The sequence below is a fragment of the Desmodus rotundus genome, chromosome 1 (genome assembly GCF_022682495.2).
Source record: "Desmodus rotundus isolate HL8 chromosome 1, HLdesRot8A.1, whole genome shotgun sequence".
Taxonomy (NCBI): Eukaryota; Metazoa; Chordata; class Mammalia; order Chiroptera; family Phyllostomidae; genus Desmodus; species Desmodus rotundus.
The window spans coordinates 5,495,955-5,521,261 of NC_071387.1; the positions used below are offsets into that span (position 1 = coordinate 5,495,955).

General features: G+C 49.2%; 1 protein-coding gene and 1 long non-coding RNA gene across 4 annotated transcripts in view; one reads left to right on the plus strand and one right to left on the minus strand.

The window, feature by feature from the left end:
- The first annotated feature begins 2 nt into the window (after positions 1-2).
- The window catches only part of KYAT1 (kynurenine aminotransferase 1), a 34,145-nt gene continuing 8,840 nt past the window's right edge, over positions 3-25,307 (plus strand). For both annotated transcript variants that reach the window (XM_024562200.4, XM_045196996.3), the window contains exons 1-3: positions 3-145; positions 22,193-22,406; positions 25,249-25,307. In XM_024562200.4, the coding sequence (XP_024417968.2) occupies positions 22,311-22,406; positions 25,249-25,307 (155 nt within the window). In that variant the 5' untranslated portion in view covers positions 3-145; positions 22,193-22,310. The remainder of the gene's footprint in view (positions 146-22,192; positions 22,407-25,248) is intronic.
- LOC128780428 (uncharacterized) lies at positions 2,388-8,690 on the minus strand. Of its 2 annotated transcripts, none has more exons than XR_008426317.1 (2): positions 8,615-8,690; positions 2,388-2,840 (listed from the first exon to the last, which is right to left on the minus strand). It is a non-coding gene; the product is annotated as an uncharacterized lncRNA (long non-coding RNA). The 2 variants fall into 2 exon arrangements; XR_011651002.1 differs by lacking the exon at positions 8,615-8,690 and adding an exon at positions 8,119-8,246.

Below are 25,307 nucleotides of genomic sequence, written 5' to 3' on the forward strand. Positions count from 1 at the left end.
CCTCTACCCCTCCTCTCCCTGCCGACGCCATGTTATTTTGGGGCGGAAGTAGGGGAGCCGGGGCTTCGCCCCTTTAAAGGGACAGGGTCGGCTCTTAACCTTCTAGGAGACCTTGGTGACAGGGGTGAAGCGTCCCGAGGCAAAGGTGAGTAGCTGGTGTTGCTGAGCTTTGCTGCCCTGAGGTTAAGTGCCGAGGACGGAGGGTCTGGAAACCGGTTCCGAGCTGGATTGTGCCAAAGTACTAGCACCGTTTGGTGCTGCTGTGATAGCAGAGGGGCTGCCGGAAAGGTTCCCCCTACCTTGAGCCTCCCGCGGAAATAAATTGCACGCGCTTCTCGCCGATCCGCAGTCTGACACTGAGTCCCGCCTGACTGGCCCTGCCAGCACCCATATTCCCCCCCACCCCCCGAATCCCGCTATAGTACCCATAGGGAAGATGGAGTCCTAGGTAATTCGGTAAATTCTGGGTAGAGCCTGGGCTGGAACCGGGTCCCCGATTCCATCTCCGCAGCTGCGTGGATCTCGAGTCCTTGCAGTTCCCAGATTGATCATGGTAACGGCAACCACGCTAAACAGTAATCTATACAGTGGCATAAAGTGCAGCCGCTAAAACGAAACATGTTCACTGTGCACTAATTCGGAACGACGGGTGAGATACCTTAAATGAAAAACTGGAGGGGCAAAAACAACAGCGTTGATCCGCGCTACAGTTTGTGTAAAAGAAAGTGTGTGGGACTGAGTTTGCGGATGTGTGCACCAGTCGTCTGGTGAGATGCACACGAAGGTGGTAACTGTGGTGGCCTCGGGCAGAAGAACTGGGGCCCTGGGTACCCGAACAAGGGGGAAGAATTTACTACCACGTGCACCGGTTGGTTATTTTAAAAGTAGGTTGGTGAAGATCTAGTGATTCTGAAATTGGAAAAGACACCGGCATTTGGGCTGCCTGTCACTACCAAACCCAATAAGCAATGACAGTGATCAAATCTTTACAGGCGCTTTATTCAGATGGCCAGCCGGGCCATCTGAATAAAGAAGATGGCGGGTTCACACCCCAACAGACCACCTGTCTGTCTTCTCTTTCCAAGCCAGACTTTTTATAACGGGGAATAAACAAGGTGCCGTGAGAGCTTTGAGACTCAGGGAGGATTGGGCGAAAGAAGCTGCAACATTCCCGTCCTGGGCAGTTAGCTGTTCCCAGGGGCGGGTGGTCGTCTGTCTCTCCCTGGGACACATAGGCCCAGATGCCTCCAGTTGTCCCCAGGCGGTCATCTTTAGCAGTGCCCCAGGAGGTCAGCTGTTTTCTCAGGAGCCAGGACAGGCCTTATCTGTAGTTTCTGAAACAAAAGCTTTAACATATACATTACTTGCTAGATTTAGAACTTTTTATCTTAAACTAAAATTTTCCACCTCTTGAGTCCCCTATCATCCCCCACTGTTAGTATTAAACTATCTCATTTCTATGAGATCAGAATTTAGCATTGGACTGTCCGGTGGGGGGCGGGGGGTGCAGTTAGGAATACACCTAATTGCAGACCTACATAAGGAGGCACATTGTATACAACAACAAGCTACGATACTGAAGAAAATGACAAGGATAAAATCAATAAATGTCTCTTGAAGACCAGGTGTACTAGGCAGCCAGGAGGTTAGTTTAGACAAGTCAATACTAAAGAATTCCTCTCTCTGTTTTACACTGGACACCACATCATTTACTTGCTTTACTTTATGTGCTATGAGCTGTGAACTATCAGTTAAGTTAAAACAGCAGAGTCTTTTAAATTCTTCACATCCATGGTTATGCCTTAAAAGAAGGCAGTCTATAGCTGCACGATTCTCCAGTACTGCTTCTCTGACTTGTCCTAGTTCTTGACTAATGGCACTGATGGCTTGCGAGGTGGCATTCAAACCTTCCGCCACAGCACAGGCTAATCTGCTTATTTCTACATTCAAATGTTACCACAGTTGGCATTACAAATATAGTTAAAGACACATATTCAGCAGGGCGAAAAGGTGTAAGTCACTGATACAATCGGGTGTAAGGGAGAGGTCCCGCTGAACCCCGGTCAGGTGGAGTTTCTGGGGCATAAACACAGTCTTCGCAGACAGCATGGTCCCCCAGAGCTGTTTGCTGGGACATAGGCATAGACAGTCCTTCCACATGTCAGAACCCATCCTGTTGGCAGTTTAACAGGAGCGTCAGCATAAGATACGTCAGTGGTGGGGGTGCAATTCATCTTCACACCTGCTGAGAGCGCAAGACAGTTTTAGTACAGTTGACAAAGGTTGCACACTCTCTAGCTGGGGTACATTAGTGACCTTTAAGGAAAACATTTCCCTGTGCTTTTTAGTCACCACTGGTCCCCAATTATAAATATCAGAGTAGGTCATTTTCTTTTTTATATGCTTAAACACAATATAATTTCTAAGGCTTTCCAAAGGAGTACAGACACCTATAAGACATGAAGTGAAAGTTTGTTCAACATAAGTTCCTCCTGCAAAGCAAAAGCCAGAAATATTCAGAACAATTTTTGCTAAATATACCCAAATATTTTCATCTTGTTTGGAAGGGATAAGTTGCCCATAACAAGGGGTTAAACAAGCGGTAAAGAAGAGAACATAGTCATTGTTTTCTAAAGATGACTTTCAGATCATCCTCCAGGGCTTTCTTTATCCGGGTGTGACGAGTCCAAGGTTTTGTTTCTCCGAGCTTCACCGTGGTGGGGTGGTGAGGAGTACGTCCCCAGGTCCAGTCCACTTTTCTCTTAGTTGGCTTTCCGGAGATGCTGTCACCCAAATCTTGAATAGCACCTTGTCTGCAGGCTCAAAGGAATGTAGCACACCTGTAGGAGAGAAGTCTGTAATATAGGCAAGGCCATTCATCACAGCTAAGGCCTGACTTAAATGTTCATTTTCTTTGCCTTCAGTTTTTTATCTATGTACACATCTCCCACCCCAATTGTGACCTGAAATGGCCGCCCATACACAATTTCATAGGGACTCAACTGAATCCCACTTCGAGGAGCCACCCTTATCCTGAGCAGGGCAATAGGCTAAGCTTGATCCCGATGGAGATGAGTTTCTTGACACAGCTTGGCTATATTTTTTCTTTATTATGTGATTCATCTTCTCTACTTCCCAGAAGCCTGCGGTCCCCATGCCATGTGGAGTCTCCACTTGATTTCTAAAATTCACTAACCTGCGTAATTTTTGAAACAAAAGCAGGTCTGTTATCAATCGCTGCCAGGGAGGCTAAAGTGAGGGATTATTTCCTTCAGCAAGGCTTTCGCTGCCTCCAAGGATTTTTCCATTCTAGTGGGATAAGCTTCTATCCATCCTGAAAAGGTGTCAACAAAGAGTAACAAATATTTGCACTCTTAGACCCTTGGCATCTGAGTGAAGTTTATTTGCCAGTTCTCACGTGGCCACTGTCCTTGATATTGCTGTCCTTCTCTCCTTTGATGGGGATCTGTTTGGGGTTGTTCTTCTGGCACACAACACATCTAGCAATAACTTTTCTTATGGCTCTAGGAATTCCAGGACCTGTGAGCCACAGTCTGACATAGGTGGTTAATGAGTCTCTTCCACAGTGCGTGGCCTCATGCAAATGCTTCATGACTGGCTCTACTAAATGGTCAGGAAGCAGTATAGCTCCTTCCTTATTCTTTCTCCATCTGCTATCAGGACCTTCTTCATCAAAACCCCAGCCCTTAGCAGTCAAATATCCAGGGTCAAATTGTGACAAGTCCAGAACAGGTACCAAGGGCATTATAAACATTCCTTTAGCAGCCTCTTTTGCTGCCCATTCAGCCAGATTGTTTCCTCTAGCCCCTTCAGTGTCCTCTTTCTGATGCCCCGGGCAGTGCATAACTGCCATCTGTAGAAGTACCTAAACAGCCTCTAATAATTTAAAATGTTTTGCTGCATGCTTAATCTCCTTTTTATTTGGAGGTTAACAGTTCTTTGTCTTCCCAGATGAAACCGTGTGCACACAAAATTAGGAGAGCTTACCGCGAGTGAATACACACACTCTCCTTTCCTGCGACAGTTCCAGCGCCCTCGTCAGTGCAATCGGTTCAGCGTTCTGAGCAGAGGTTCCCGGTGGCAAGGCCTTAGCCTCCACTACTCCTTCAAGAGTCACAACTGCATACCCAGCCTCTCTGTTTCCTTTGTCCATGTAACTGCTAACACCTGTACAGAGAGTCCAGTCTGCTTCTTCTAAAGGATGGTCCTGTACATCAATTCTCCTAGAATACACTTCATCACTTATGTTAACACAGTCATGTATTAGCGCAGCTGAGTCAGGCTTCAGGAGAAAAGAGGCAGGATTTAACTTACAGTTTTGAGGGAGACGTTGGAATTGTCAAGAAGAATGGCTTGGTACCTGCCCGTTCTGCCAGCAGTGAGCCACATATTTCCCTTTTGCTCCAGCAGGCTCAACACTTGCTGGGACACGTAACTGGTATAGACTTTCTCAAGGAAAACTTTTAGCTTCCTGCAAGACCTTGCAGGTGGCTGCCACTCTCAAGTGGGCTGGCCACCCCTGTACAGTGTGATCTAATTTCCTTGACAATTATGTGATGGGCTGCAAATGTCACTAAGCATTTGGGTGAGGCGTCCTACAGCAATGCCCCATCTCTCATGCACATATCATTGAAAGGGCTTCAGTAGGTTTGGAAGCCCCAAGGCCAGTGCAGAAGCCAGGTGCACCTTCAGGGACTCAAAAGCCTGAGTGCATGCCTTTGTCCACCGTAAGGGCTCTATTCCGGTCCCTTCAGCGCCTCATACAGTGTGGTTTAGCAATGAGCCCAAAGTTTGGACTCCAAATGCAGCAGTCGCTTGCCATCCCCAGGAATCTCCTTAACTGTTTCCTGGGGTCCCCTGTGGACTTCTGTTGCACCGCCTGCACCATAGTCAGCCTTTTCTGCTCAGGGGCGCCTTTCCCCATTCCCTCAAGGAGGCACCTCTTATAATGCTCTAAGAGAGGAAGGCCATCCCCATTAGGGTCCTGGTTGGGCTTGGTCAGAGGTATTGCCCTGGGAAGGCCCAGAGCCCCATCTGGATTTTCTTGGTGTAACATCTGAGCCTCTTCATTTGCCTTATCCAGCACCAGCCTCTGCTCATCCCTCTTATTGAAGCAAAGAATTCAATAAGGCTTGTACATCTGCCCAGTTGGGATGATGAGTGGCAAAAGCTGACGCAACTAAATCAGCCATTTTAGCAGGATCATCTCTATGAGAAGGGTTTGAGCTTTTCCAGTTGAACAGATCTGATGCAGAAAACAGAGTATGTGCCCAATACTATCCAGCAGGCTGGCCCCACTCCACTGAAAGTCTCTGAAAAGGATATTGCCCTGCCCCGGGAGGGGCTTTTCCTCCACCAGATTTGGTTCCTTGACAGACTCGAGATGGCGATGCCAGTTCGGTCGCACTTTCCCCATTTCCCTCATCGGTTAGGGTTAGATCCCCCGGGGCTGTGGGAAGTCTGGCCAGCTTGCAGCGGTCATAATACCTAGATCTTCCTGGTCCCTCTCCCAGATCTGAGCTTCTATCTTTCACATGCAAATTCCCTTTTCTCTGAGCCATTAACTTATTTTCTTTCTTTTTTTTTCTTTTAACTCTGCATGCATCTTTATCATGTAAACTAAAAAAAAAACTTCTAGGTAAGGCATTTTGTCCCACTTCCCTGATTTTTGACAAAACAACTCTAGTTACAGTATAATACAGTAATTTAAAGATCCATTCAGTGACCAGCGCTCTCCTGAGTCTACATTATACAGGACACAAGCAGAACAGGACGACAATAAAGCCACGGAAGCTCTGGATATACACTCGTAAGTCGACGAATTAGACAGAACTGGCCCCAAAGGGCTGTTTTGCGGAACGGAGGCTTTTTCCCCCATTCTACCAGACGGAGCACCAAAAAGAAGGTACCCAAACCAGATCGGACGTCCTTTTTCAGACAGAGGTCTGTAACCCAGAAAGGTACCTTTACCAGACGATCTAAGTCGTGAACCAGGATTTTAACCTGAACTAGAAAGCGCAAGGATTCAATCGAATGTGATAAATGACGAGAAGTGCCAGGAGTGAGGGGGAGAATCCCCAAGTGAAATCACTTGGCAGCTGCTTGGGATTCTTCCAATCCAAACGCCAGGCCTCTCAGCCCAGGCAGCCAATGGGACTCCCCGCCAAGGACCCAGACTTGATGCTTCTGGCCAACTTGGAGGTGTAGGTAGACACCTGTGCCTTTCACACAACCAAAAGAAAGAAAAGAACAATTTAAAAACAAAAAACAACCAGAACTGACAGAAAATCGAACTGTATGGATGGCTGACAACCAAGGAGATAAAGAAGAGACATTCATCCAGTCCGGTAGGAGGGGTGGAGACGGGCAGCCGAGTGGAGAGGACACGGCAAGGCCGCAGCTGGTGGACCCAGTGAGGTGGCAGACTGTGGAGCGAGGTGGGCAAAGCTGCAGCTGGTGGACTGGGTGACAGACCGCACAACCCAGGGCTCCAGCCAGGGAAATAAAACCTCAAACCTCTGACTGAAAACACCCATGGGGGTTGAGGCAGCAGTGGGAGAAACTCCCAGCCTCACAGGAGTGGTCGTTGGAAAAACCCACAGGGTCCTAGAGTGTGCACAAGCCCACCCCCTCTGGAATCAGCACCAGAGGGGCCCAAATTTGATTGTGGGTAGTGGGGGAGAGACTGAAAACCAGCAGAGAGTGGAACAAGTGCCATTGCTCCCTCTCGGACCCTCCCCCATGTACAGCGTCACAGTGCAGCGACCAGCATTACCCCACCCCAGTGAACACCTAAGGCTCCGCCCCTTTACCTAACAGGTGCACCAAGACAAAAAAAAAAAAAGCCCAAATGAAAGAACAGATCAAAGCTCCAGAAAAAATACAACTAAGCCACGAAGAGATAGCCAACCTATCAGATGCACAGTTCAAAACACTGGTTATCAAGATGCTCACAGAATTGGTTGAATTTGGTCACACATTAGATGAAAAAATGAAGGCTATGCTAAGAGAAACAAAGGAAAATGTACAGGGAACCAATAGTGATGGGAAGGAAGCGAACTCAAATCAATGCTGTGGACCAGAAGGAAGAAAGAAACATCCAACCAGAAAAGGATGAAGCAACAAGAATTCAGAAAAATGAGGAGAGGCTTAGGAACCTCCAGGACATCTTGAAACGTTCCAACATCCGAATTATAGGGTTGCCAGAAGGAGAAGAGGAAGAGCAAAAAATTGAAAACTTATTTGAACAAATAATGAAGGAGAACTTTCCTAATCTGGCAAAGGAAATAGACTTCCAGGAAGTCCAGGAAGCTCAGAGAGTCCCAAAGAAGCTGGACCCAAGGAGGAACACACCAAGTCACATCATCATCACATTACCCGAGATTAAAGAGAAGGAGAGAATCTTAGAAGCAGCAAGAGAAAAGGACACAGTTACCTACAAAGGAGTTCCAATAAGACTGTCAGCTGATTTCTCAAGAGACCTTCCAGGCAAGAAGCAGCTGGAAAGAAGTATTCCAAGTCATGAAAGGCAAGGACCTACATCCAAGATTGCTCTGTCCAGCAAAGCTTTCATTTAGAATGGAAGGGCAGATAAAGTGCTTCCCGGATAAGGTCAAATTAAAGGAGTTCACCATCACCAAGCCCTTATTATATGAAATGTTAAAGGGATTTATCTAAGAAAAAGAAGATAAAAAATATGAACAGTAAAAACGACAGCAAACTCACAGTTATTAACAACCACACCTGAAAGAAAAACAAAAGCAAACTAAGCAAACAACTAGAACAGGAACAGAACCACAGAAATAGAGATCACATGGAGGGTTATCAACAGGGGAGCAGGAGGGGGAGAGTGGAGGAAAAGGTACAGAGAATAAGTAGCATAAATGATAGGTGGAAAATAGACAGGGGGATGATAAGAATAGTGTAGGAAATGTAGAAGCCAAAGAACTTATAAGTATGACCCATGGACATGAACTATAGGGGGGGAATGTGGGAGGGAGGGGTTGCAGGATGGAGTGGAGTGAAGGGAGGGAAATGGGACAAATGTAATAGCATAATCAATAAAATATATTTAAAAAGCCAAATGCCCAGACTTACCGGAGAGTCCCAAAGTCTGTCCTGGAATGGAGTCGCCAAAATATGAAACCAGAAAAGACACCGGCGTTTGGGCTGCCTGTCACTACCAAACCCAATAAGCAATGACAGCGATCAAATCTTTACAGGCGCTTTATTCAGATGGCCAGTGATCTGAGAAGATGGCGGGTTCACACCCCAACAGACCATCTTGTCTTCTCTTTCCAGGCCAGACTTTTTATAACGGGGAATAAACAAGGTGCAGTGAGGGCTTTGAGACTCAGGGAGGACTGGGTGAAAGAAGCTGCAACATTCCCGTCCTGGGCAGTTAGCTGTTCCCAGGGGTGGGTCGTCCCTGGGACACAGAGGCCCGGATGCCTCCGGTTGTCCCCAGGCGGTCATCTTTAGCAGTGCCCCAGGAGGTCAGCTGTTTTCTCAGGAGCCAGGACAGGCCTTATCTGTAGTTTCTGAAACAAAAGCTTTAACATACACATTACTTGCTAGACTTATAACTTTTTACCTTAAGCTAAAATTTTCCAACTCTTGAGTCCCCTGTCAGATGGACTTGGAGAGTATTATGCTAAGTGAAATAAGCCAGTCAGAGAAAGACAAGTACCACATGATTTCGCTTATATGTGGAATTTTTTTTATTTTTTTAGTTTATTGATTTGGAGAGAAAGAGGAAGAGAGAGAAACATTGATTTGTTGTTCCACTCACTTATGCATTCATTGGTTGATTCTTGTATGTGCCCTGATGGTGGATTAAACTGGAAACCTTGGTGTGTCCAGAGGACACTGACCAACTGAGCTACCTGGCCAGGGCCTGTGTGTAATGAACAAAATAAAATAACATAAAAACAGACAGAGAGATACAGAGAACAGACTGAAGCTGTCAGAGGGGAGGTGGGGTTGGGGAGCTGGGTGAACAAGGTGAAGGGATTAAGCAAAAGAAAGAAAACCCAGACACAACAGTATGGTGATGGCCTCAGGGAAGGGGTGGGGGGGACACGGAAGCCAGTATTGGCAGGATAAATGGTGGCGGAAGGAGACTTGACTGGGGGTGGTGAACACAATGCAATGTACAGGCAATGTGTTAAAGATGTGTACACCTGAAACCTACATAATTGTATTAACACACGTCCCCCCAGTAAACAATACAAACTTAAAAAATAAGGCCTTAAAATACACAAAAATAAATGAGTGAATAAAAATAGGACAGTGAAGATAATAATGGCCCTCATCAATCAAATGCTGAGTCAGTGCTTGGTTTCAGCTCTCCTGCTGGGAGGTCTTACTTTTCCCCCCTGTTATTAGGGGAGGAAACAGGCCGGCAAGGCTGCAGACTTGAGCAATATCTCACAGCCCCAAGTGGAGAGGCTGAAATTTGAGCCCTGGAGGATTTAACACTAACCCCCCAGCTCTAGCTTACCCACCCCCTACCTCAAGCTTTGTTTATTACTAACCACACAATAGCCAGCCCGGGGCCCAGCTCCCAGCAGGTGTCCAGTAACTGTTGGCTGTTTACTGACTGAACCAGTGGATCGAACAGGATGGGAGGCAAACATTGGAGGTCAGATTCCAGACTGGAGTCCACGGCTTGCCCCTTTCCAGCCTTGACACTGTGGACCTGGCAGGTCGTGTCCTGAACCTCCGTCGCCCCTCCTATAAAAATGACAGCCATGACCCTCGCGGCTGCCACGGAATGCTCTCCCGCCCCCCGCCCCCCCCCCCCCCCCGCTTCGTGTTTGACACGCAGATTAGCCCCATTTTACAGATCAGTAAGCAAAGCACAGAGGAGTTAAGAAAGTTGTCTCCCAAGGGTCGCCACAAGGTCTACTTGGTCTAGTGAAGGTGACAGAAACCCAGCAGTTAGCATCTGTGACAAGTGTTGTAGCGGGTCAGGCCTTGGGGACACCTGGCTCAACCCTGGCTGGAGTCAAAGAGGGCTTCTCGAAGGAGGTCACTCTTAATCTGTGTCTGAAGGGTGCACAGATGTCTGGAAGGAGAAATGATGAGGCTAGAGCAGGCATTTCCAACTGGCGTTTTGCAAGAGGCGCAGTGGCGTAACAGGAATGTTTTAAACAGGCAGTACCTGACTATTTAGTCAGGGGCACTGGCCTCTTTTTCCTTAGATTGTCACATTTAAAAAAAAAAAACAAAAAACAAAAAAAACAGCCAACACAATAGCCATTTGGTGTAAATGAATTGAAATTACACCTATTTTTGTCAGGTCAGCAAAAATTTTTTTCGGTGTGCTGCAGAATTTTAGTAATTAGTTTAGGTGCGCCATGAGATGAAAAAGGTTGAAAATCGCCAGGCTAGAGGCTCAAGCAGAGACTCGCTGATGCTGCAGGTAAACCAGTGGCAGGATAGGAGACCATGCAGGTTAGAGACATTCGACCTGCTCCTGTGCGAATGTCTCTTTGCTCCTGGAGAGTTCCTTCACACGGCAACATCCCGGCCTGCACCCCACCCCTAATCTTCCATGTCCCGAGGAGTCGAATGCCCTGATTTTATAGTCTGGATGGGGCTGACAAAGGAACACAGGAAAGTTGAGGGCAATGAGGAAGTCCTTCCCACAGGTCCTCCCCCATTCATTCGGCCCCCAGAATGGCAGGCAAATTGCTGACACTCTGCCCGTGTGAATGAAGATGTCCACACAGGAGGCCATCAGCTGTCCGGGCTTTCCTGGGTTCTTAGGTTGCCAGTGTGCCTGGACATTCGGTGGGGCGAGGCTCCTCTCTTCTGTAGCCAACTGGCCAGAGTCACGCCAGCTGCAGTGGGACAGGGATCACTGAGTCTATGGCCATACCACCCTGAACGCGCCTGATCTCTGGTCTCAGAAGCCAAGCAGGGTTGGGCCTGGTTAGTACTTGGATGGGAGGGATCCCTGTGCCATAACAAGATGTGGGGCACTGCCGGCTCCTTGGAAAATGTCCCAAACGTTCACCCCGGTTCCTCATCCTGGGACAGCGGTTCGAGTGTTGAATTCAGCAATGGGGCCCGTCTGTGCTTTTCTAGGACTCTGACTTCGCGAAAGTCATTTCCCTGCTTTGGGCCTGAGTTTCTCCATCTGTAAAGTGGGTGTGACTCTCTCTAATGTTCCAGGCACTACATAGATATACACACATGTCCCTTATGTGTAAAGCTGCCCTAAAGAGTGTGATTTCCATTTTGGATCTGGGTTCTGTGCCAGGAGGAATAAGGAGTGAGGTACTTACTGTGTATCTCATTCAGAGTCCCCACCCACCCACCCCTCTTCCTGGGACTGGCCCGGGACCCCGCAGTCTGGGCTCCAGAAGTCACTTCCCCTTTGCCAATTCTAAGCCCAGGGAGACCTGAGTATAAGTCAGCACGCTCGTTGGCGCTCCCCAGGCAGGCTGCCGCCTCCCTCAGGACAGAACCATTGACTCGACAAGTTTTCACTGAACACATGTCTTACAGGGACTCTGTCTTTAGACCCTCCCCTCTCCAATCCCCCCCCCAAAAAAAAACAAACCAGGGTTCATTATCTGACAAGAGATTTTGTTGTCCCACTTGGTGCACTAATTTTTATGGAAAGCCTCATAGGTTTAACTCTTCCCAGGGTGTGGTCATTACAGGTCACCGTGGGCCAGGACCTGTGCTAAATGCTTTCTGTGGGTGATTGCCTTGTTATTGCCCCCACTGGACAAATGAGGGAGCTGAGCCGAGGTCCAGTAGCTACTGTAGCTAAGGTCCTATGGCTCCTTCACAGTGGAGCTGGGATCATTTTGTCCAAGTCCAAGTCCGAGTCCAGGCTTTCCTCTTCTGTGATTGTTGGAGTAGCAGACTGGCCTTGCCCGGACGTGGTGACCCCTCCCCAGGCCCCTTCCCTGGAGGTGCTGTGGTTGGTGTTTGCTCGGTCACTGGGGAGCTCCTGGCATTTTGGGCCCAGGAACACCGTACCCCCTTCTGGGCACTGGGTAGAATGGCCCGACACACAACTGACTTGCCCCAAGTACCCAGTGTGCTTCTGCTGAGAAATACTAAAACCGAATGTCCTCATTGCATTGAATTGGCTTTGGTGATGTGGGGCCAGCCTGCAAAGCCAAAATCCCCTTGCCTGGCCTTGCAAACTGCCACACAGGAAGGAAGCTGGACAAGACATGGCTTCTGTCCCCAAGGGTCGATGGTCTCCTGCAGGCAGAGGAGCAGATAGAGGCAGCAGCACCCACCTCCTGAAGGAGGGATTTTTGGGGAAAGAGTTTGGACTTTGGAAACAGGTGGACCAGGGTTTGAACCCCAGCTCAGGCTCTTGCAGCTGAATGAGCTCTGTTCATTCGCCTCTTGAGAGACAACGGGGATAATAATGTCTGCCTAGTAGACTGTTGTGAAGATCAGAGAATTTGGCACAGAGGCCAGGCACATGGTAGGTGCTCTCTGAGTTCAGAGAAGGGCCCAGGTGGACACAGAAGACCTCAGAGAACAGGCAGAGCTGGGGCTAGGGCCTGACGGGGAATCAGATTGAAGGGCATGGCTGGCAGGGGTACAGCTTGAACCAAGGTGGGTGACCTCTGGTTCAAAAGCAAAGGACTTGCATGTTCAGAGGAGGGAGCGTGGAAACTGCAGAATCCAGATCAGGCCTGCTCCAAAGGCCAGGCTAAGGCGGCTGTTGTCGATTTTATCTGGTATCAGTGCAGGTATGTGGCAAGGCCAGTCCAACGGGAGGTGTAGCTCACGTCACAGTATCAGTCACTGAGGCATTTGCCTAGGGGTCATGCACCTCTTGGTCACCAGTCATGGTGCCTTCTGGCCAAGAAGGCGATGACTAGTGCTCAGGCTGATGGAGGCGTATGTTGGAGGAGGACACTGACCACTGGCCACCAGCCCTGGCCTGACAGCAAGGTGGCCTGAGCCCTCAGATGCCTGGGAAGCTGCCCTAGAAGGGGGCCAAAGGGCCATCTGCTGCTGCCCAGGCGGTTTGGCCTCCTGCGTGCTGCTGCAGCCTGAGCCACCTGCATGGCCGCCTTCTCCAGGGACTGATGTTTAAGTGACAGTAATAATGAGAACACGTGTAGAACACTGACTGCTGGGCACCACACTAAGTGATTTCGTGTGTTATCTTACCGACTGCTCGATGAGGCAGGTACTCTCATTATTCTCATTTCAGAAATTATTCTCAGAAAGTTTTAGTAATGTGCCACTGATGTGAGAGAAACATAGATTGATTGCCTCCTGCATGCACCCCAACCGGGGACCGAACCTGCAACCCAGGCATATTCGGAATCAAATGGGTGACCTGTCGCTTTGCGGGACCATGCCCAGCCCACTGAGCCACACTGGTCAGGGCCCTCATTATAGTAACTATGAGTAGTTGCATAAAGTGTGGATTTTGCTGCTAGCTCTCCAGTCCACAAATCGCTATGGGATAACACGTGTGTAACAGTCACATTGCTGCTTTCGAAATCCATCTTTGTTTGGTCACCACGCATGTTATTTAGTTCCTATCCGACGGCAGGGCATGGCGTTGTGCTGCAGCCTGTCTCCCAGCGATAAACCCAAGTGACAGCTTACAAAAGTGGATCACCAAAAGAGGGGATTGGCCAGCGGAGACGAAAGCGCACAGAGAAATGCAGGGCAGCAGCCCTGAAGAGTGAAGTTTGAGTCAAACGCAAAGGCAGCGATAAAAGACACAGCCGGCAGTGGGCCTGTAGAGGCCGCAGCTATTCACTGTTCCAGGGCCTGCAGCTGTGCAGCCAGAGACTGGGTGATGGCAGATTCATCGACATAAATGACGAAAGTGGTTCTGACGAAAAGGATAAGGTGTGCAAACCATTGGCTTGTAGCGTGTTCACAATGTTGTGTGACCACCGCCTCTTGCTAGTTTCAAAACTTTGTCATTACCCCGGAAACACAGCCCACACTCATTAAATAAGCATTCCACGTTCCCCCCTCCCATCCCCTGGTAGCTCCTAATTTGCCTTGTGACTCCCCGGATTGCCTATCCTGGGTATACCACACGAGGGAGGGACTTCTTTCTCTTAGTGTCGTGTTCTCCAGTCCATCCCAGGCGCAGCACGGGTGGTGGTAGCATGCTCCCTTCTGTGCCCGAGTAACGCTGCATCGTTCGGCCGTACTACACTTTGCCCATCCATCTGCTGCAGGACGTTTGGGTTGCTTTCGCCTTTTCACTGCTACTAATAATGTATGTACTGAGTTTCTGCATGAACATATGTCTTCATTTTTTCCCACTATATACCTGGGAGTGGAATTGCTAGGTCATAAGGTAAATTCTGTTTGGACTTCATAGAAATTAAACACCTTTGTGCATCAAAGGACATTATTCAGAATGTAATCAAGGCTGTTGATTCATAGTTTTTAATTTATTTTTAGAGGAGGGGAGGGAGAAAGAGAAGGAGACAAACAGTGATGTGAGGGAGAAAAATCAATTAGTTGCCTCCTGTATGTGCCCTGACTGGGGACCAAAACTGCAACCCAGGCATGTGCCCTGATCAGGAATCGAACCTGTGACCTTTTGCTTTGCAGGATGATGCCCAAGAAACTGAGCCACACTGGTCAGGGATGCTGATTTCTTTTGAATTAATTTTTGTAAATGGATTGAAGTAGAGTTCTCACTTCATTCTTTTGCATGTGACTGTCCAGTTCTCCTGGCACCATTTGTTGAAGAGATTATTTCCCCCCCATTGAATAGTCTTGCCACCCTTGTCAAAACTCAGTTGGCCAGAGATGTCTGGGTTTATTTCTGGGCTCTCAGTTTTATTCCGTTGGTCTACACGTCTGTCCTTATGCCAGTGCCACACTGTTTTGATCACTGTAGCTTTGCAGTAAGTTTTGAAATCATGCATTTTTCATGTAACTCAAATATCTTTTCGTGCTAGGGGCAATCCCAAAGTCTAGACAGGGCTGGTTCTGCATGCCCCCTGCTGGCAGCTTGAGGAACAACAAGCCCACAAAAACAGGTCCCTTGCCTGTGAGCACAGGTGTCCAGGACCTGGTGGTGTGGCTGGGTGAGGGCAGCCCACATGGCCACCTGTGCCCTTCCTGCTCTTTGAATTCCTGGCAATTGCCCCCACTCTATCCACAGGTTCGCGGATATGGACAGGTGTGTGCACATGGTCAAGTGCAAACGCTCATACTTACACATGAAGTCTCAGCCACACATGGATTTACTCATGTCCAAGGTCACATTAGGACTTTCGTGGGCCCCTTTCTCCATTACAAAATAAATAAAAATTCTATTTTAGCCCTGACTGGTGTGGCTCAGTGGATCGAGCGCCAGCCTGCGAACCAAAGGGTCGCCAGTTCAATTCCCAGTCAGGGCACATGCCTGGGTTGCAGGCCACGTCCCCAGTTAGTGGCACATGAGAGGCAACCACACATAGATGTCTCTCTCCCTCCCTTTCTCTAAAAATAAATAAATAAAATGTTTTTTAAAAAATTCTATTTTACAACTCTGTTGGTACATAAAAAATGAGTATCACCCAAGCTAAATTATGATTATATCGCCATTATTATTATATCCTCTCCTATTTTCTTATTTCAAAATAAATTAAGATTCAAACATTTCCATGGGCCCCTCAAGGTGTGACAGGCCTGGGCACTGTGCCTTTTGAGGATCTGATGGGGAAGCCGGGGTTGCCAGGCAGCTCCGGTGAGTCCTCACCCATCTGGCCCCACAGGCCATATTGCATTAACTCCGTGAGCTCTCACGAAGATCCACCCTATTATTATCGCCAGTCATGTCCTTCACACCTTTTCCGTGTCAGTACTGAGTGAAGTGCTTTCCACGTACTACCCTATGTTTATTTCTGATTTGTAGATAGGGAAAGTGACTTTCCTCTGTCAGACAGCCACAGTCTGTGTGACTCCGAAGCCTGTGTCCGATCGTCTTCCTAGGGGTCTGTTCAGGGCCTGGTCCTGGGTGGGCACCACTCGCTCAGCGTGACGCTCACTCCTGTGCCCACAGACTGCCCCCCTGCCCTGGCAGTCTCCTGCAGCAAAAGCCCGACCTGTTTCCGTCCCCATTCGTGGGGCAGTGAGACTAACCAAGCATATCCTTGTCCAGCACAGGCTCTCCTGGCCCTCTGTGGAGCCAGGTGGCCCAGGCCACCGCCAGCCCCAACAGCTGGCAGTGCCCGAAGAAGGTGAAGGGCTGAGGTCGTGGCAGAGGAAGGGGAGGGCCGTGAGCTGGGACTTCTCCGGTGGGAGCGTGTCTGCCCTGTGCTGGGCACCAAGTTGTGCAGGCCCCCCTCCCACCTCTAGGAGCTCAATGTGATACTAAGGGTTATTTTATCATTGTTCCCTGTTACAGCGGGACAGGATAGCACCTGCTGGCCTGGGCTGTTGAAAGGGTCCAATGACGTATGCACAGTGCTTACTACAGTGCCTGGTGCAGAGTGAGTGCTCAGCAAGTTAGAGCTGAACATATTCAAGTAACTCCCACCACTGTAATCCAGGGAGATGATAAAGGCAAGAATTAGGGCAGAGGAGGTGTAATGGCTTTAAGAGAAAGGACAGAATGACAGACGTGGAGTGGTGTAGGAGAGGGTGTCAGCGAGAGGATCAGCCCACCAGGCGTGTGCAGATTTTGAACCAGGTGGTTGGAGGCAGCTGAGGGGGCCCCTGTGGGATTGAGGACAGCAGGACATGAGGCCTAGGACAGGAGCAGCCAGCCCTGCACTCTCCCGGCCTAGGGGAACCAGACAGCCCCATTTGCCCAGGATGGTCCCCATTTTAGCACTGCAAATATCCTGTCCTGAGAAACCCCTCAGTTCTGGGTAAGCGGGCCAGCTGGTCCTGCTAGAACACACAGCGGGCACAGGGCACTAACTGCCCAGCACTGGGCTCAGACCTGGCCTTGGGCCCCAAGTCCTTGGCTGAGTGAGGCTGGAAGATGCCACCACCACCCCCTGACATGACGCACCGTGGAATGTCCCTCCTCCGGTAATAATCACACTCCCCTCTGTTGCTCCAAGCTCCGTCCGAGGCTTAGCTACAGGGATCGGGGAATGTTTTCTGCAGGATATCCCTGAGAACTGACTCAATTCTGAGAAATGAGAGGGTGAACTCTGGCCTGAGTGACTGCTCGCCTCTGGAGTCTCCGGGCTGCCTTCCACCCCGAAGCCTTTGCACCGTTCTCTCCGCCTGGCACACTGTCCCCGCCTGGACTCAGCTTGGAGATAGTATTCTCCTAATCTTGCTGGTGGAAGTGGGTTCTTTTCATGGGATCACAAGGAAAGCATTCCAGGAGACCCACAGATGGGAGAGTATTGTGTGGTAAGATTTATTGGGGTGAAAATGGAAGGCTGCCCCCGTGTCCGGAATGTCTCACCCCCATCTGTCCCACTGTGGAAGAAGTCCGACTTTGTCTTCATATGGCCCAGAAATAGGGTCAATGTCCAGAGATTCTGTGCCATGCCAAAGTTTAGTCCGGTTCCCGGCTATGCTCCACTGGCTGGCCACTGCTGTATCCATCACCCAGGCTTGCCCTGAAGCCCTCTTAGAGTCTATGCAGCTACCGGTGGAGCAGAGCAGCTTCTAGGGTCGCATGGTTGCTCTGGAGAGACAAACGCATGAAGGAACAGGGCGATTGTGTGTTATGGAGCAGAAGAAAGAGCATGAGAGCGAGAGCGAGCGAGCGAGCTTCTTCATTAGGCTGATATTATCTCTGGCTTGGGACTGACCAGGCACTTCTTTAAACCAACCAGTCAACTTCCCAAGCTTTCCGGCCTTGTGCTGGGTCCTCCCCCTAACCAGTCAATTTCCTAGATCTTCCAAGGTTCTGTGTCTCTTATCCAATCAGATCCTTTTTCCACGCTAAATTGACAGGCCTCTGTGGTCGTTCTCCTGGCTCCTATTGCACATCTCCCCCCACAGTGGCAGCGAAGGCAGTGCTTCCTCCCTATTCAGGGGAGGGAGGGGTGTTAGTCCCCTTTAGGGGCAATGCTGCGATCCCCTGGGGTTCCTATGAGTGCTGCAACTTCCTAGCAAAGCAGGCTTATGCTTCACAGTTGATTATACTTAATAATGTCTGATTTCCTTTGCTCCCTTTATTCATATTTAGCTACCGATGGTAACCCTTGGACTGGGCAGCTGCCCCCAGTGCCTTCTAGAGAAGCCCCCAGCCCTGTACATCCACCTCTTTTTCAAGGTTTGTCCTGTCCCCCTTGGAGGAAAGACGAAGGACGGAAAGCTGAAGGAAGAATCTCAGACTGCCTTGCACTTCTCAGAAGGTCCCAGCAGGATTTCTGGCCAAGACGGAGGCACAGCTAGACACATGTGCCTTTCACACAACCAAAAGAAGGACAGCAATTTAAAAACAAAAAACAACCACAACTGACAGGAAATCGAGCTGTGTGGAAGTCTGACAACCAAGGAGATAAAGAAGAAACACTCACCCAGACCAGTAGGAGGGGCGGAGATGGGCAGCCAGGTGGAGAGGACTTGGGCAAGGCGGTAGCTGGCGGACCCAGTGAGGTGGAGGATTGTGGAGCGGGGTGGGCAAAGCTGCAGCTAGAGGACCGGGTGACAGACCACACCACCCAGAGTTCCAGCGTGGTGAAATAAAGCCTCAAACCACTGACTGAAAACACCCGTGGGGTTGAGGCGGCAACAGGAGAAACTCCCAGCCTCACAGGAGAGTTCGTTGGAGAGACCCACAGGGGCCTAGAGCGTGCATAAGCCCACCCACTCAGGAATCAGCACCAGAAGGGCCCAATTTGATTGTGGGTAGTGGAGAGAGTGACTGAAATCTGGCAGAGAGTGGAGCAAGTGCCATTGCTCCCTCTCAGCCCCTCCCCCACAGACAGCATCACAGCGCAGTGACCAGCATGACCCCACCCTGGTGAGCACCTAAGGCTCCGCCCCTTTATCTAACAGGTGCGCCAAGACAAAAAAAAAAAGGCCCAAATGAAAGAACAGATCAAACCTCCAGAAAAAATACAACTAAGCCACGAAGAGATAGCCAACCTATCGGATGCACAGTTCAAAATGCTGGTAATAAGGACGCTCACAGAATTGGTTGAATTTGGTCACATTAGATGAAAAAATGAAGGCTATGCTAAGAGAAACAAAGGAAAATGTACAGGGAACCAATAGTGATGGGAAGGAAGCGAACTCAAATCAACGCTGTGGACCAGAAGGAAGAAAGAAACATCCAACCAGAAAAGAATGAGGAAACAAGAATTCAAAAAAATGAGGAGAGGCTTAGGAACCTCCAGGACATCTTTAAACGTTCCAACATCTGAATTATAGGGGTGTCAGAAGGATAAGAAAAAGAGCAAAAAATTGAAAACTTATTTGAACAAATAATGAAGGAGAACTTCCCTCATCTGGCAAAGGAAATAGACTTCCAGGAAGTCCAGGAAGCTCAGAGAGTCCCAAAGAAGCTAGACCCAAGGAGGAACACACCAAGGCACCTCATAATAACATTACCCAAGATTAAAGAGGAGAGAATCTTAGAAGCAGCAAGAGAAAAGGACACGGTTATCTAAAGGGTTCCCATAAGACTGTTGGCTGATTTCTCAAAAGAGACCTTACAGGCAAGAAGGGGCTGGAAAGAAGTATTCCAAGTCATGAAAGGCAAGGACCCACATCCAAGATTGCTCTATCCAGCAAAGCTTTCATTTAGAATGGAAGGGCAGATAAAGTGCTTCTCAGATAAGGTCAAATTAAAGGAGTTCACCATCACCAAGCCCTTATTATATGAAATGTTAAAGGGATTTATCTAAGAAAAAGAAGATGAAAAATATGAACAGTAAAAATGACAGCAAACTCACAGTTATTAACAACCACACCTAAAACAAAAACAAAAGCAAACTAAGCAAACAACTAGAACAGTAACAGATTCACAGAAATGGAGATCACATGGAGGGTTATCAACAGGGGAGTGGGAGGGGGAGAGGGGGGAAAGGTACAGAGAATAAGTAGCATGAATGATAGGTAGAAAATAGACAGGGGGATGATAAGAATAGTATAGAAAATGTAGAAGCCAAAGAATTTATATGCATGACCCATGGACATGAACTATAGAGGGGAATGTGGGAGGGAGGGGATGCAGGGTGGAGTGGAGTGAAGGGGCAGAAATGGGACAAATGTAATAGCATAATCAACAAAATATATTTTTTAAAAAAGGAGAAGGTCCCAGCAAAGCCAAGGGGGATATTTGAGAGTGCCCATCTCCCAGTGACAGCCTGCCTCACTGTCCTGCAGGTTCCAGCTGGGGGCAGCCGTGGAGACTTGGCGTCAGAGCTAAGGGCACGGCTGTCCCCTCAGTCAGGCCGCTGGCCTCAGAGCGACACATTCCCATGGCAACTGCAAGGGCAGTGCCTTTTTTAAGTCATGGCAATTTTTAAAACATCTTTATTGCTATATAGTAACACGTGTCCCATATAATTCAGTCCCGGAAAGTGTGCTGTTCTGGGGTCGGTGTAGCCACACTCGCGCGGTCATACTGCAGACTATTCTAGAACATTTTCCCCAGGCCAGAAAGATGCCCTGGACTCACTCTGCATTCCCACCCGGCCTCCTGCGCTCCTGGTCCAAGGCAATCACGGGTCTCCTCTCTGTCTTATAAATGGAGTCGTATAATTTGCGGTCTTTTGTGACTGGCTTCTCTCACTTAGCATCATGCTTCACGGCCCGTCCGTGCTGTAGTGTGTAGGCCATCCCCTCTTATTGCCGATTCTGATATTCCAGCATACGGATTTGTCACCTTCTCTTCATCGGTTGATGGACATTTTGGCTTTTCCCACCTTTCGGCTGTTATGAATAATGCTGCTTACGAATATACCTGTACAGGCTGTTGAGTGGGCACGTGTCCATTCCTCGTGGGTAGAAACCTGGGAGTGGAGTTGCGGGGTCTAGGGCAAACTCTGTCTGACATTTTGAGGAACTTCCGGCGCAGTTTCCCTTTCACACGCCTAGAAGCGGTGTACAGGGTTACAGTGTGTCCACAGCCCAACACACTTACAATTATCCGTCTCCTCTGCATGGCAGCCGTCTCCGTGGGTGTGCGGTCGTATCTTCGTGTGACTTTTCCCCGATGACTATTGATGCCGAGCATATTTTCATGTGCTTACTAGCTATTGATGTGCCTTTGGAGAAGTTCAAATTTGTGATTTGCAAATATTTTCTCCCATACCGTGGGTTGTCTTTTCGCTTTCTTGATGGTGCGCTTTGAAGCACAAGCTTTTAATTTTGATGAAGTCCCAGTCATCTATTTCTTCTTCTGTTGCTTGTACTTCTGTTGCTCGATGTTGAGTATGAGACCATCTCCTAACGCAAGGTCACAGAGGTGTGTTCCTGTTCTCTTCTTATAGTTTCATAACTTCAGTTTTTACATTTAGGTTTATCATCCACTCTGAGTTAATTTTTGTGAATGGCGTTAGGTAGGGATCCAAATTTATACTTTTACATGTGGGGGTCCAGTCATCCTGACATAATTTGTCGAAAAGACCATTCTTTTCTGATGGAACTTTCTTGACACCTTGTCGAACAGCAGCTGACCGTGACTGTCTGTCTCCGGACTCTCGGTTCTGCTCTGTTGACTCGTCTGTCCTTGCGCCGGCCTGCACTTCCCCGGTTCCCGCAGCTGCGTCAGTCAGTTGCGTGCAGGGAGTGCTCCACGGGGTCTCAGGACATTCGTTTTCGCTGCATGTCTGTCTGGTTTCTTTTGATCCATGGTGCCCCAGACATTTTTTCCCCTCGCATTTCTTTTGTTTGAAGGATCAGCGTCATTTGTTCTGTAGAGGTTCCATCAGTCCGCGTCTGCATCCCTGTGGTGTCTTTTGTCCCTTGCTTCTTAGTGCTCAGAGGCCTTACTTGGTTTAGGTTTCGTTTTGGCAGGCAGTGTGTGTGTTCCCAGAGCCAGAATGTAATGTAGGGCTGACTCTGTGATGTTAGGGCTATTCGTGATCTTTACCTGGATTTTTTTTCCCCCATTAAAGGTGATTTACATTTTAAAAGGGTCCCTCCGGTTGCTGGGGTGGGAGGGTGTCAGCAGGTAGTTCTGAGGACTGCGGGATAACCCTGCACCAAAGCGCTTACTGCCGTGCCCGACGCACAGAGACTACTCAATAAAGACTGGCCCTTGCTGTCTTTATATTGCTGTTATTAGAGCTGTGTGTGGAGGACTCAAGCACTGGGCTCTGAGCCATTTCCGGGCCAGGGTGTTCTACTCCCTTCTCCTCTGCCCCTGGAGGAGAAGTCGTCAAGGCCCCACGGCTCTGAGACGCATGTTCAGGAATTCAGCAGCCATCTGTTTGCACCTGGTGGGATCTCTCCAGAGAAAGAAGGCTGGAGCTTCACTCAGCCGGTGCTTGCACCAGACTGTAAGTGCATTCTGCTGCCTCCATGACCCAGGGCCTCTGGGATCTGGCTTGGTCCTGGCTTTAACCTGTGCATGAGCCTCCTCTTTCAGGAAGCCTTCCCTGACTGCTCCCTGAATGCGCGCCCCCTCCCACTTTCCCCTTGCCTCTAATTTAGAACTTGTAGCTCTCCATCTGAATGGTTGCATGGTGCTGCTGCCTCCCCATCACCCCGTGTCCAGCCCATGTTCATTCGGTACACAGTCGGTACTGAGTAAATGTTCGCTGAATGAATACATTATGCATAAGCCCCAAAACGGGCATCCAGCTGCAGTGTGACATACTTGAAGGTCACTCCTTTGAACACCCCAAGTTTCTGTGGTACCCTCATTGTTTTTACCTCCTTCCTAAATTCTTTTGCCTCTTTTTCTCTCTCTGTGCCCCTGTATGCCTCTACTCTTTCCCACCCCAACCCTCCACATTTTTAATCATAAAACCAAAACATTTAGCCTTGGTTGGTGTGGCTCAGTGGTTGAGTGCCAGCTTATGAACCAAAGGGTCACCGGTTTCATTCCCAGTCAGGGCACATGCCAGGGTTGCAGCCGGGTCCCCAGTGGGGGGCACACAAGAGGCAACCACACACATTGATGTTCTCTCCATCTCTTCCATTCTTCCTTCCCCTCTCTAAGAAGTAAATAAATGAAATATTTTTAAAAAAATAAAATAAAACATTTATTTTAGAAAATTTGGCCCTGGCTAGGTAGCTCAGTTGGTTGGAGCGCCATCTGGATACACCAAGGTTGCCGGTAATTCCCCATCAGGGCACATACAGGAATCACCAATGAGTGCGTGTATGGGTGGGACAATGAATCAGTGTTTCTCTCCCTCTCCCTCTCTCTCAAATCAATCAATAAAATTTTTTTAAAAACTTGGAAAATAAGAAAACTGTAAGGAAGAAAAGAAAAAATATCTGTTAACCAACCAGCCAACCAAAAGTAACCACTGCTGACTGACATTTAGGTGGTAACATGAGTTTCCCTGGCAGGGATCACCCTCATTTTAAACTTTTTTTTAAAAGATTCCATTTATTTATTTTTACAGAGGGGAAGGGAGGGAGAAAGAGAGGAAGAAAAATATCAATATGCAAGAGAAACATCAATTGGTTGCCTCTCCCATGCCCCCAACCGGAGACATGGCCCACAACCCAGGCATGTGCCCTGACCAGGACGATGCCAAGCCCACTGAGCCACACCAGTCAGGACTCATTTTATTTTTGGCCTGGCCGAGTAGCCCAGTTGGTTAGAGCGCTGTCCCGATACACCAAATTTGCAGGTTCGGTACCCGGTCAGGGCATGTACAAGAATCAACCAAAGAATGCATCAGTAAGTAGAACAAATCGATGATGTCTCTCTCTTTCTACCCCCCTTCTCTAAAATCAATACATTTTTTAAAACTTAAATTCTTGGTTTTTTAAAGATCTATTTATTTATTTATTTTCAGTGAGGGGAAGTGAGGGAGAAAGAGAGAGAAACATCAATGTGTGGTTCCCTTTCATGTGTCCCCCACTGGAGACCTGTACCCAGGCCTGCAACCCAGGCATGTGCCCTGACTGGGAGGTGAACCTGTGACCCTTCAGTTCACAGGCTGGTGCTCAATCCACTGAGCCGCACCGGCCAGGGCTAAAAATTAAATTCTTTTGATGTATACTGAGTGCCTGGCCTGGTGATAGGCATCAGGGATTCAGTGAATGGAGAGAATGGCAGCAGAGCTCCCACGAGGCGCCAGTCCCCATGCAGGGCTCTCTTCAAACTGCTTGCATCGGCAGGATCCCCAGGCTCTGGAAGAACCTGGCCCATATACACAGAGTCCCCAGGCCCTTGGGGACAGGGGCCTGGTGCTGCAACCCTGCTGTTGCTGCCACCCTGGCCAGGGTCCTATCCGGCTCCTCCTCTGACCTTGGGCAGGTCCCTGAACCTCTCTGAACCTCCTGTCTTCAACTTCAGATGGAGATTGTCATAGTCACCTCTGATAGGACACTGTGGGCACAGAGCGAGACTGTGAGAACCAGGGCCCACAATCAGCCACAGCAGGCGGCTGAGGAAGTCGGGAGAACATTAGAGACCTGCCAGCCAGGAGACTTACAAAGCTGCTGAGGGACCTCGAAACTCATGCTCTATTACATACCGATGGGGAGACTGAGGCCAGGAGGAGCTAAATCCCATCGAGTGTCACCCAGCCAAGGTGGGCCTAGGACTTGAGTTTGGTGGCCCTCAGCCAGGCCAGGATCTGTACCTCTGTGGAGGAGAGGGAAGCTGACATGGAAGGAAAATAGGGGAAGGGAGGGGTGGCTGGAAGAGGGCCCCTGAGCCACCCCCAGAATTAAGTAAGTTCACCTGGGTCAGAACATGGCCTCCTCTCAGGCCTGAGTCTGAGTGTATTTGTGGTGTGACCTTGAACACGTCCCTCCCCATTCTGTTTTCTCGTCTATAAAATGGGCCCAGCCAAGTTGCTCTGAGAAGTGAATGGAAGGGCCTAGCCAGTCCGCTGGTCCTCTGCACCATGAAGCTGCTGCTGTCCACCCTTTCCCTGCTCCCTGCCTCCCCCAGCCTCCTGCCCCACCTCCTCAGCCCCCAGCCATCCCAAAAACCTGATCCTATTGGGGCTGTATCTCCGAACCTGAGGAACCAGGCTGGCGGGTGGCAAGTCCAGGCTGGGGTAGGTGGGCTGGAACCCTGCTGAGATCTCCGCCTCCTCCCTCGATGTGGGTGAAGGGGGGCTGTGTTGGGGTGAGGGAGGTTGCTGCCTCTCTAAGGACCCAGAATGTGGCAGTTCCTCCACTCTGACCTTCCATTTGCTCTGTTTCCAGCTCACCATGGCCAAACAGCTGCAGGCTCGAAGGCTGGATGGGGTCGCTCACAACCCATG